This window comes from Choloepus didactylus, chromosome 17, assembly GCF_015220235.1.
Source record: "Choloepus didactylus isolate mChoDid1 chromosome 17, mChoDid1.pri, whole genome shotgun sequence".
In the NCBI taxonomy this organism is placed as follows: Eukaryota; Metazoa; Chordata; class Mammalia; order Pilosa; family Megalonychidae; genus Choloepus; species Choloepus didactylus.
In genome coordinates, this window is record NC_051323.1 from 18,880,030 (window position 1) to 18,893,148 (window position 13,119).

At 46.2% G+C, this 13,119-nt stretch overlaps 1 protein-coding gene across 3 annotated transcripts in view; it reads left to right on the plus strand.

Annotated features, from left to right (window-relative positions):
• Positions 1-11,022: 11,022 nt before the first annotated feature.
• The window catches only part of RAB11FIP5 (RAB11 family interacting protein 5), a 39,059-nt gene continuing 36,962 nt past the window's right edge, over positions 11,023-13,119 (plus strand). Inside the window, exon 1 of one of the 3 annotated variants that reach the window (XM_037806933.1) lies at positions 11,023-12,074. In XM_037806933.1, coding sequence (XP_037662861.1) covers positions 11,644-12,074 — 431 coding nt within the window. In that variant the 5' untranslated portion in view covers positions 11,023-11,643. The remainder of the gene's footprint in view (positions 12,075-13,119) is intronic. The other 2 variants (XM_037806934.1, XM_037806935.1) reach the window with 2 other exon arrangements.

Sequence of the window (13,119 nt, forward strand, 5' to 3'; positions counted from 1 at the left end):
TACCCAGGTGAACCAGGAGACATGATCCCTGCCCTTATGGCACTTAGGGTCTAGCAGAGAGAGGGACATAAAAACAGATAACCACCCCCAACAAGTGCAGCATTGCCCTGTGGCCAGCAACAAGGAGAGGCCACCGGGCCCGGGCAGCCAGGGAAAGCTGAGCTGCCATAGTGATACCAACAGGAGGCACAGGCGCAGGACTTACCTTGGCAGAGAGGAGGAAAGAGGCGCCAGGCAGTGGGAACAGCAGGTGCAGAGGTCCTGTGGCAGGAGGTTGCAAGGTAAATATGAGAGGCCGAAAGGAAACCAGCCTGGCTAGCCCCAGGTGAGGCAGGGAGAGGCTGCAGAGCTGGGTCAGCACAGGCCATGCTGGCGACAGCTGCCTTTATTCTAAAAGCAGTGAGACGCCATTAAGATGTTTTTTTTTTTAATTGTTATTGTTCAATACAGCATAAATGTAGAAAATCACATTAAAATGTGCCACTTAATGAATTATTGTAAAGCAAACATCCTTTTAACTGCTGCTCCCCAGGTCAGGAGCCGCCATATCACAGGCCCTCCTTCTCTCAAGGTGCAACCGCTCTCCTGACTTCTGTGGATATCCCTGCCTTGCTTTTCTTCATGGTTTACCACCTGCCGCAGATTAAGTTCTCTGAAAGCTCTCTCCCAGAGTTTGGGGTGAAAGGAGCTTATTAGGGATCAACACCCGCGAAGGGGCAAGGGCGGAAGCAGCGTGGGCACACGAGGAAGCGGAAGTGGGAAACTGCCCCGCGCAGGCGCAGTCAACCAGGCCTGGGTGCTGGAGGGGTTATCGCGGGTGGGGCCAGGTCCGCTGGCCTTTACTCTCGCACCTCACTCATTCTTTGGATGCGGGCTTTCCTGGATGGGCGGCTCTCTGTGGCCGAGGCAGACTCCGAAGGGCCTGCGAGCTGGTGGTTGTAGCTGACTGCTCTCCCCACGGAGGGCAGCCATGCTTCCTGGAGGGGATCACGACTAACCTAACAGCCGATCCCGGTCCCTAAACAACACTGTGGTTTAGGTTTACCTGTGTGGGGTTTTTTTTGTTTGTTTTGTTTTGTTTTTTAAAGAGGAAAAGACTAAATTACTTTTTATCCTGTCTTCACAAAAGATTACAAAATAATTGTTATGTGAAGACATGATCAAATGAAGCACAAAATATGTAGGGGGCTTTGTGGATGTTTTGGGGATTTGTCAGCTTTTGAAAATGTTTATTTTGAAATAATTTTAGATTTACAGAAATACTGCATAGATAGCACAGAGAGTTCCTGTATACCCTTCTCACTTTCCCTCATGTTAGTATCTTATGGGTACATTTGTCAAAACTAGGAAACCTGGAAGCAACCCAAGTGTCCATCAACAGATGAATGGATAAACAAAACATGGTATATACAGATAATAGAATATTATTCAGCTTTAAAAAGGAATGAAGTTGTGGTTCATTCGACAACACGATGAACCTTAAAGACATTATATTGAGTGAAATAAGCCAGGATAAATACAGTTAATATTGTATGATCTCACTGATATGAAATAATCAGAATGAGCAAACTCATAGAGTTAGAATCCGGAATGTGGGTTACCAGGGGCTGGGTTGGGGGTAGGGAGGGGGGAGTTAATGTTTAATTTGTGCGTAATTTCTATTTAGGTTGATTGCCAAGTTTTGGACTTGGATGGTGGTGATGGTAGCATAGCACTGTGACTATAACAGTACTGAATTATATGTGTGAATGTGGTTAAAAGGGGAAATTTTAGAATAAAAGTTTAGAATAAAAAATAAAAGATTAAAAAACAAACAAAAAACCCTGGGAAACCAACATTTGGTGCAATACTATTAACTAAACTACATGCTGTATTCAGATTTCACCAACTTTTCCATGAATGTCTTTTTTTTCTGCTCTATCCTCTTTGTGGTCCCACACTGCACCTACTCGTCATGTCTCCTTGGTTTCCTCTCATCTGTGATGGGTTTCTCATTCTCCCCTTCATGTATATGTGTGTGTGTTCCTGACTCTTTTCAAGTGTACTGGTCAGGTATTTTGAAGAATGTCCCTGAATTTGGATTTGTCTGATGTTTTTCTCATGATTAGTAAGTGGTTATCAGGTTTTTGGAAAAGCACAGAGGGTAAGTGCCTTCCTCATTGCTTCAAGCGGGGTGGAGGCATATGCTATCAATCTGACACCACTGGTGGGGTGATGCTTGATGCTTGATGTGTTGTTTAAGGTGGTATCTGCTGGATTTTGCAATTGTAGAGCTACTGTTTTTCCCCTGAGCCCAGGTCACACTGAAGGAGGGGGGAATTAAGCTCCACCTTTTGGGGGTGCGGGGGCAGTAACTATATATATTCTTTCGAATTCTTCTGTAAAGATTTTTCTCTTCTCTTTCATTTTTCTTGCAATCATTCATTTATGCCACTATAGACTCATGGAGATGTATTTTATAAGTTTTAATCCAATACTATTGTTATTTATTTTCTGGCTCAAATTGCTCCAGCTTTGGCCCATTTGGAGTTCTTTTAGATTGATTCCTCTGTGCTTTTTTTTTTCCTTTTGAAGTTACATTTGTTATTTTGCTTCATTTTGGGAGAAAAGCCAGAAATTGGCCTTAAACTTTATCTCTCTGTGCTCCACCCATACAGCTGCGGCAATGGAGAAAGTACAGGGAGACAGAGTGTTTGTAAATTTTGGAAATTTAAACATAGAGTTAAAGGAAAGGAGCTTTGGTGAAAGACAGCGAGTGTGAGTACAAGAGCATATACTCTCTTATCAGGTCATGGAGACCCTGGGGGGATTTGTATTCACTCATCCCACAGATATTTATGCAGCACCTCTTGAGTGCCAGGCACTGTGCTGGACTTCAGGACTCCATCAGTGAAGCAAGTCCCTGCCCTCCTGTAACTTATTCTCATCTGACATAGACTCAACAAGAGCTTGAGCACAAGGGTCCCAAAGACCAGGGTTTGTTTCTTGGCCCCCCCACAGAATAACAGACCCTCACTTTTCCTCCTCTGTAAAATGGGTTCAAGAACCCATGCTGCATAACTCAGAAAGTTTTGTGGAGAGGGCACCTAGGAGATGACATCCAGGAAAATGGCATGGTAGGACCATGACACTAGTTGCCATTTATTGAGTCTGTATTGGTTGCTAATAGCTTGGCTGGTCATTTTTTCCCTTTTTTTCTCCCTCCTTTCCTTTAATTCTATGTTTAAATTTCCAAAATTTACAAACACTCTACTCACCAAGTAACAATTCTTCCTTCCCCTCTGCCCCCATCTCTTGGCTAATAACCCTGTGCTCTTTTGACATATCCTCCTTTTTTATTTCCCCTAAGTGCTTCCTTACTTTGGGGGCACTACAAGAGGACCCTGTCTCATCTTGTGTTTTCCCTGCCTCACCCCTCTAATCAGCCATTACTCCAAGGAGCCCTGGCTTCTTTGACAGGAAAATGGTATTTAGAAAGCATAATCTGGTGCTGGGAGTTTTCATTGCTACTAGTGTATTTTCACATTTTTAAAAATGGGTTTTTCAAGTTTCTAGGTTCCTCTCCTGGCTCTTTTTTCCTTGCAATTTATTTGTTGAAAAAAAATAGATTGTTTCTCTTATAGTGTTCCACAACCTGGATTTTGCTGGTTGCATCCTGGAGGTATAATTTAACATTTTTCTCTGTCCCATGTATTTCCTGTAAATTTAAAATAGGATCTAGAGGCCTGACCAGATTCTGGTTAGATTTTTGGGGGCAAGATTTCTTCAAAGATGGTGGTGGTTTCTTCCATCAGGAGGTATATAATCCTTAGTTCTTTTGTGGTATCAGTGGCCATTGATAATAATTGCATAGATCTATTGATTCATTAAGGGCTGCAAAATGGTGATATTCTAATTCATCCCTTCGTTAATTTTCTGGAACATTCTACAAAGAGAATCTTTGCCTCATCTACTATTTTCTTATCTAGTGTTACAGTTCATATACAAAAGGCAGGATTCTTTGCCTTTATTTATCTGTTTTCAAAATAAAATGCTGGTTCCCTTGCATCACCTAATGATGACAAATTGAATTTTAGAAGATCATTATGATCATGGATTTAAATATATTTAACATATTTCAATCCACTGATTTGTTATCCTCATTGATGCTCAATTTGTTAAACCTTTAGCCAGAGGGAGATTCTCGAGTTGGCTCCCGAGTCCTTTTGGCACAATCCTGCTAGTCTTTGATAGCTTTCTTCCAATCCGGCATCTGGGAAGCAGGCAAGAGTTAGATGCTCTCTGCAGCTTCTAAGTTTGGGGGGAACACCTCTGCCCTTCAAGAGGACAACACTGAAACTTCTAGATTTCTGGGTAGGGCCTTGATGGACTCACTAAGAGAGAGAATGCAGGACAGAAAGAAGATGGAGTGGGGAAGAGGTTGAGTTAAGCTGTTCACTTGTTGAGTTTCAGGTACCTATTGGATGTCTCCTGGCATTTGTAAATGTGGATCTGGGGTTCAGAAAGAGGACTGGTCTGGAAGTAGAGATGTGGCAATTGGAAATGTATATGGGGTGGGTAAAGTCATGTATGTAGAAGTGACTCTCCAGGGAGAGTCTGAGGAGTGAAAAGAGAAGAGGGCCTGAGAGACAAACCAACTAAGAACAGAAGGGAGGGGCAAAAGCATGAAAAAGTACAGTCCTAGAGGCAGAGAGCAGGGTGGAGGGTGTCTGGAGAAGGAGTGGCTAATGACTAAATGCCAAAAAGAGGTCGAGTAAGATCAGGACTGAAAGAAGGCCTTGGACTTTTCAATTATGAATGGAGAAATGACAGGGTTGGGAGGATAGAGAGCCAGGCTGCCCTGGGTTGGGGTGTGAATGGGAAATTGAAGACTGGGAGGGTAAATCCTCCTCAGGAAACCTGATGGAAAGGAGAACATGGTATCCGCTGATAACAAGAGGGCGTTTGCTGTTTAGTCTGTTTTTATTGGGAGTGACTTCAGCATATCAAGAAGAGGAAGGAGCTGGTGGATGACAGATACAGGAACAAACAAGGGGATGGGACCCAGGACTACTCCAGAAAGAGAGAAATTAAGCACCAGGAATAATGGGGAAAATGAAGGTGGAGTGTGGTTTATAGGTTTGAGGCAGGAAGCTGGGGGTGAATATTCATGAACAAGTTTTTGTGTAACATGTTTTCACTTTTCTTGGGTGTACAGTTACAAGTGGAGTTGCTGGGTCACATGGTAACTCCGTGTTTAACATTTTTGAAGAACTGCCAAACTATTTTCCGAAGTGACTATATCATTTTACATTCATACCGGGATATGTGAGGATTCCAATATCTCTATATCCCATTAACACTTGTTATTATCTGTCCTTTTTATTGTAAGCATCCTAGAAGGTGTGAAATGGTATCTCATTGTGGTTTTGTTACATTTCCCTAATAGCTAATGATTTTTAGTATCTTTTCTTGTGTTCATTGGGCTTTTTGTTTATCTTCTTTGGAGAAATGTATTCAAATCCATTGCCCGTTTTTAAAGTGGTATTTGTCTTTTCATTTGTTGAGTTGTAAGAGTTCTTTATATATTCTGGATACCAGTCCCGTATCAGTATATGATTTGCAAATATTTTCTCCCATTGTGTGGGTTGTCTTTTCATGTGTTTTTGATGGTGTCCTTTGAAGCATGAGAGTTTTAATTTTGATGAAGTTATCTACTTTTTCTTTTGTCATATGTGCTTTTGATGTTGAATCTAGGAAGGCTTTGCTCTAACCTGAAGTCATGAAGATTTACTCCTATGTTTTCTTGTAAGAATTTCATAGTTTTAGTTCTTACATTTAGGCCTATAATCCACTTAAAGTTAATTTTTGTGTATGGTATAATGAAGGGGTCCAACTTAATTCTTTTGCATGTAGATTTCCAATTGTCCCAGCACCATTTGTTGAAAAGACTATTCTTTCCCCCACTGAATTGTCTTGGCACTCTTGTCGAAAATCAATTGGCCATAAATGTATGGGTTTATTTCTGGACTCTGGATTCTATTCTATTTATCCATATGTCTATCCTTATGCCAGTACCACGCTGTCTTGATTTGTAGTAAGTTTTGAAATTGGGAAGTGTGAGTCCTCCAACTTTGTTGTTCTTTTTCAAGATTGTTTTGGCTATTTTGGGTCCCTTGAATTTCCATATGAATTTTAGGATCAGCTTGTCAATTTCTGCAAAAAAGACAGTTGGGATTTTGATAGAGAATAGGTTGAATCTGTAGATCAGTTTAGGGAATATTGACATCTTAACAATATTAAGTCCTCTGACCCATGAACATGGGATGTCTTTCCATTTATTTAGGTCTTTAATTTGTTTTAACAATGGTTTGTAGTTTTCGGTATACAAGTCTTGCCCTTCTTTTGTTAAATCTACTCCTAAGTATTTTATTCTTCATGATGGTATTTTAAGTGGAATTGTTCCATTAAATTCATTTTCAGACTGTTCATTGCTAAAGCATAGAAATACAATTGATTTTTATATGTTGGTCTGGTACCCTGCAACCTTGCTGAACTTGTTTATTAGCTCTAATAGTTTTTTAATGGATTCCTTAGGATTTTTTTGTATACAAGATAATGTCATCTGCAAATAGTGGTAGTTTTTGTTCTTCCTTCCCAATCTTTTTCTTGCCCTAGCTAGAACCTGTAGCACAATGTTGAACAGAAGCAGAAAGAAAACATTCTTGTCTTGTTCCTAATCTTAGGGGGTATACCCTGATTCTTAATAGGACGACTATCATTTGTAAAGATGTCAGTTTTTCTTAAAACAATTTATAGGTTTAACACAATTCCAAAGAGAATTTAAAGCTCATGTGAATGAATACATAAGTGAAAGTAGCTATAAAATATTTGATAGAGATGAATGAAGAATTGCTTTTCAATTGTAATAAAACATTTTGAAAGGTGGCAATAATGAAAACAAAGTGGCAATGGCAGAATGATATAGATCTCAGTGGAACACAATACAACGTCCTGGCTCTGTCTACAGTTTACATAAGAATTTATGTTAAAGGAGGCTTCACAAACCAATGGCAAAAGGGGTAGATTTTTGCAATAAGTATTAGGAAATCTGGGGAGCAGTTAGGGGAGGAAGGGTTAGATTTCACCTCAAATCATTCACCAAAATAGTTTCTAGAAAGACTCAAAGAAGATGAAAGAACAAAAAGCCAAACAACTGAAAAACTAGGAAAAAAAATATGAGTGAATCTTACTGGATCTGTGAGTGTGGAAGAACTTAAAAACAATGGAAGAATTCAAGGATTTGACTACATAGCCTCTTACGTAAAAAACAAAATGTATTTGCAATAAATATAAAAGGCACAGTGTTACCCTTCTTAACATAGAAGGGGATAATATAAATCAATAAGAAATTAGGGCTTCAAAGAAAAATTGACATGGAAGATAGGCCATTAAAAGAGGAAACTCATCAACTAATAACTGTTTGAAAAAAAAAGTTCACTTTCACTAGCCATCAAGGAAATGCAGGTGAAACAAGAAGGTACAACTTTTTGTCTTTAACAAAAATTGCTGATACGCTCATACTCAGTGCTTAGAGTGTGTTGAAATCAAGCTCATACCAACCCTATGAGGTAATATCCTATTATTAGGCCCATTTTTAGATGTGGAACTGAGACTCAGAGCGGTTCATTAATTTGCACAAGCTCATACAGCCAATGAGTGGTGGCACCAGGTTTGAACCTGGGCTCTAGGACTCTTCTGTGTTGAGGGGTCTAGAAAACAGTCACGGAAAGGAGAGGCGACTCACGGGAAGAAATGTTGCCTGAGGGTCCAGGCAAATATATTTGAAGTGCCTAGGTGGAAGAGGGTCTGGGCTTGTCCGGTACTGCAGAGGGAAGCAACGAGTGGAAATTACACAGTAATTTTACCTTTCAGTGCAAGAACTGTCCCTAATGGACTGGAGAGACCCAGGAAGGCACTGAGCTCACCCAGCCCTGGGACCCGGGGAAGAAGCTGACGCTTTTGGGGTTTCTAACCCTTACAGCAGGCTGCAGGGGCGGGGTGGTCTCATAGAGAAGAAACAAAACTCTAGATGGCTAATATCTCAGTGTCTTTGTAGCTGCTGCTTTTACTCGATGGTGGAGGATGAGAGAAAAGCTGAGGACTTCCAAAGTCCTTTCCAGCTAAGGTACCTCCCCCGCGTTTCCCTCCAAGAGCCAAGTTGCCTGCTGGTCAGCCCTGCCTGGCTTCGCTACCATCCCTACAGCCCCTGACCTGGGCCAGCAGGAAGCCGGAGTTTGGAGGGCAGGGGAAGGAGAAAGTGAGGCGGAGATGCTCATCCAGAACTTCCCTCCCTGCCCCGAAACCCTGCAGCCCCGCAGCCCCTTGCCTGGCGCCTCTCCCCAGGGCCAGGCCTACCGTTTCCGGCGCCCTCTGACCTGGTCTCTAGACTGTTCTCAAGAGCAGAACCTAGACCCAGCAACACCTGGGAACCCCTGTTAAGAATTCCAGAAACTACGGCGTAGAGCCCAATCCTTAGGGTCTTAACAAGCCCTCGGAGTGATTCTGACACAGGCTCAAGTTTGAGAACTACTTCTCAGAGGGAGGCCCCAAGCAGGTAGTGGCAGAAATATGAGGCTAGAAGGTCTCTTACTCCTTGAGACCCCCTGGGCAAGTTACTGAGTACCCATTTCCTGACGTAAACCTAATCCCATTTGGTTACAATAATGCTTACATCGTGGGTTGCTGTAGGGAGTAAGTAAAATAACTTGTAAAGCACCAGAACACCACTTGGAAGTGTATATGTACTAAAAGAAGGCAAATTCTCTTTTGTCCTTTCCCTGGAGCCTGTACTTAGCATGAAGTGAGGTGGTGGTAGTGGTGGAAGGTCAGACATGTTGGAGAGCCAGAGGCAGGTGAAACAGAATCATTAAAGGAAGAAACAAATGTGTGTTAATTGAAGTTTGGTAACAACATCTTCATTTGAAAAGCCTTTGGGGACTTCATTAATAAAGTGAGCTGAGAGATGGCTTCATCCTGACTGTGAAACCTGACTGTGACCTTTCTGTACTCCAATTTCTTCATCTGTAAAATGGGTATGACAACACTTTCTGCTTAATTGACTTCACATGGATGTAGGGCCTAAAAGACTAATAACAGCAAGCATGAGTGGTAAATTCTGGTGTGAGCACAGAGGGCAGCGGGCAGTAGTCACTCAGCTGGGTTCAAGAACCTCTGCTATTTTCCGGTTGGAGACTTAGAGAAAATTAACCAAACTCTCTGCCTCTGTTTCCTCATCAGTGAAACTGAGGGTAGCAGTAGCTTCTGCCTTAACTGGTAGCTGTCACAGGTAAATGAGATAATACAAATTAAGTAAATGACAACCCTTATACTATAGTTCTCTCACAACCATAATGTATACAAAACAACAAGGTATAGCATAGGAGAAAGATTGGAAAGAAATACAACAAAATGCTAGTGTTTATTTCTGGATGGTAGGATTATGATTTTTATTTCCTTTATTTTTTTCTATATTTACCAAATTACTTTTATAATCAGAAGGAAAAGCTGTATTTGACGTTCACATACCTTGGGATCAGTTATGATCTTCTCCAATATTTTCACATGTAATCTTCCCGGCAACTGTTTGAGATAAGAATCATTATCCCCATTTTCCAGATGAGGAAACAAGGCCAGAGAGGTTAGGGAGCTGGCTTAAACTTTGGGATTCATAGCTGCTGTGTGGCAGAGCGAAGATCCATAGGCAGATCTAGCTATCTCCAAAGCCAGGCTGTCCGCAGGGACGCTGTGTCCTGAGGCTGAGTGCCCAGGGCTTCCCCAAACCTTATGTGATTGTAGGGTTAGGGTGGGAGGCTGCCAGAATTGGGCCTCTGGTGAATGTGCCGCTGTGGGTCTCCTCTGTCTGGTATTTCCTACATCCATATTCCTGGTGGAGGACATAGGTTGGGGGATGGGGATTTTGGCATTCTCCTCTTCCAGTGTAGGAAGTCAAGGAGTACTCCCCAGGAAGAAATAAAAATTTCCATTATTAAGGTATCCAATAGAGGAACTAAAAATAGGAGTATAACTGTACAAGCTTGGGGGAGGGAAATGGATGAGTGAGTTAAATCATTATCTATCATAGCAGGAAGGCAACAGATAATGGCGAGACCTGATAAATCTAGACACAGCTGTGTAAGCATTTTATGTAGAGATATGAAGGTAACGACCAGATCTGAAAACACTAATGGCTACAACTACTTTTCATCACAAGCCCTTCTGCTCTATTTGATTTTTTTAAGGCAAGGGTGTGTGTATTACATCTTATTTCAAAGTTATTTTTAAAAAGTACAAGCTCTGAAAATTAAAAAAGTATAGGTCTGGGGTCAGCTGTTGATTCACATCCCACCTCTATCTGTTAAGGACCTTGTCTAAGTTAGTTAACCTTTCAAAAACTGCAAGTTTATCTTACGGAAAATAGGGATAAAAACATCTGCATGGTTGCTCAGGGATAAAATGAGGTAACGCATGTAAAGCACACGGACCAGCGATGGCCGAAATTCAGCATCTATAATTATTAGACATTGTTAACATTATCAATAATAAACCAAGTGTGCAGGTAACACCAGGGCTCGCACATAGTAGGCACTTAATGGGTGGAACTAATTGTTTAAACCCCCCACCAGAGCTTATAATTTCTCCCAACCCGTGACGCAGGAGCCCAGCGCTCGCAATGAATACTTAAATATTGATGTGGTTACTCATTTATTCATCACTCGGCTCTCCGCCGCAGTGTCCGGGGAGGGCGAGCCCGGCTCTTCGACCTCGCGCGCTGCAGCCTCGCCGCATCCCGGCTCCCCTCCCGCACGTGGGGGATGGGGGCGGCGGCCGCTCACCCGCTTCCAGGTCGCGAGCCGTCACGTGGCGGGGCGGGAATCGCTTCTGGTTTAACTCCGGAATTTTCCCGGGCAGGGGTGGGAGGCGAGGGGGAGAACGCGGCCGGAGATGAAGGGGTGCAGCCAGGCCCCGCATCGTCCCGGCATGCCCGCGCCAAGGGGGGTGACCGTCCCGTTGGGGCGGTCTGGGGCTGCCTTAGGGCAGGTGGGCTTTCCGGCGCGGGGACATTTTCAAGGAAGAACCGGGATTGGTCCAGAGGCGCGAAGCGGGCATTTCACACTGTGCTGAGGGTATCACGCGACCCCGAGTCCAGGCGAGCTTTCGCGGAGACCCCAGCCGTGCGCCCCCTAGCCGGACGCCAGCCAGGGGGCGGGGAAGGGGCGTGGCCAACGCGGGAGGCCCGCCCACCCCTCTGCAGAGGCCGCGCGCCCCGCCCCCTCCTCCTTGGGGCGGGTCTCGCGCGGGCGGGGCTGGATCCCGAGGGCAGCGGGCCGCGCCCCCGCAGCGCTGCTGCACCGCCGCGCGGGTCTGGGGCCGCGGGGCGGGGCGCTGACGTCGTTGCGCGGCCGGCGGCCGGGGAGGCCGGGAGGCGGCGGCCGGCTCGACCCAGCCCAGCCCGCAGCTGCGGCGGCCGGGTGTGCGGGCTGGCGGCGGCGGCGGCGCTCCGAGCCGGCTCTTGACTGTCCTCCGCCGCTGCCAAGTTACTCACTCGGGCCCCGCGTCTGCGCCGGGTTCGGCCTGCCTTCGCCCGCCGCCGCTTCCCCAGTCATGGCCCTGGTGCGGGACGCCGAGCCGGCGGCGGGGCCCACCCGCTGGCTGCCCACACACGTCCAGGTGACGGTGCTGCGGGCCCGCGGGCTCCGGGGCAGGAGCTCGGGCGCGGGAAGCACCAGCGACGCGTACACCGTGATCCAGGTGGGCCGCGAGAAGTACAGCACATCGGTGGTGGAGAAGACGACGGGCTGCCCCGAGTGGCGTGAGGAGTGTTCTTTCGAGCTGCCGCCAGGCGCTCTGGATGGCCTGCTGCGGGCGCAGGAGGCCGATGCGGGCCCGGCCCCCTGGGCCGCGGGCCCCGCCGCCGCCTGCGAGCTGGTACTCACCACCATGCACCGCTCGCTCATCGGCGTCGACAAGTTCCTGGGCCAGGCCACCGTGGCGCTGGACGAGGTCTTCGGTGCAGGCCGCGCCCAGCACACGCAGTGAGTAGGGGATGCGGGGGTGGGTGGGTGCGGAAACGGTTAAAGGCCTAACCCGGCGGGTCTGGGGGTGGTGGTGCACGACCCCGAACCTAGGCCGGGGCGCTGCGCCCCAGGCCTCGCGCTCAAGGGCGTAAACGGACAAGTTGATTCTTCGCGTTTCGGGGGCCTGCTTCTGGCTCCCCCAAACGTGCATTGTGCAGGGCTTGGCCACTGGTGGACTCTTGAAGGCCCGGGGGAAGTGTGGGTGTGGGTCAAGCAATGAGAGTAGATTATCAAGTTTAAAAGTAGGGTCTAGGAGCTCTTGGGCTGTGGGAACCTCAAGAAGGGAATTCTTGGGGCCATTATTTGGGCCTCCTGGCCTCTTTTCCCTCTCCACCTCTCCTCGGGACTGTGCCTCCCCCTGGGGGGAGGGAAGGTGTGGAGCTGGCCTCTAGGGCGGTTTAGTGGAGGCGCCCCCACCAAGTCTAGAGGTCACGGAGACCATCTGCCCCTTGCTTGCTTCTTGTCCCAGATATGCTCTGTGGACCCTGCCCCTCCAGGCCCTTGATGTGAGGACAGGAGAATCTCCTGAGTAAAGAAAGGAAACTTTCCTCAGCCTTTAGGAGCCCTGCCCGAGGCAGGGACGTGGTTAAAGTAAAACAGAGTGTCTTCTGGTCATTTCCACCTAAAAGGGCCCCTGGGTTCTTAAATCATTTATTTTGGCAGCGTTTAACCTTCTCTGTGCTGAGATCAAGGCTTCAGGCTTGGAGCCCCATTTCCTGTTTTGGGTTTGGGCGGGATCTGGAAGCCAGTGTCCGGGGCTGACAACTTGCTGTGGATACCTCAAGTGGCTAAAGGGGAGTGACAGCTTCCCTGGGGCCCCCCGTGGGCTGGGAATTGGGGCAAAGATTTGCCCCATGTGAAGGGGTGGGAGAGGTACTGGAAAAGTTTGCCTGAGTGCAATAGCATCCAACCTGGTAACTTCAGGAAGGCTTGCTGGGGAGATGTGTGTGTGTGTGTGTGGTGGGGGGAAGGCTGAGCGGATGCAGACCAGAATGAAGCCAGG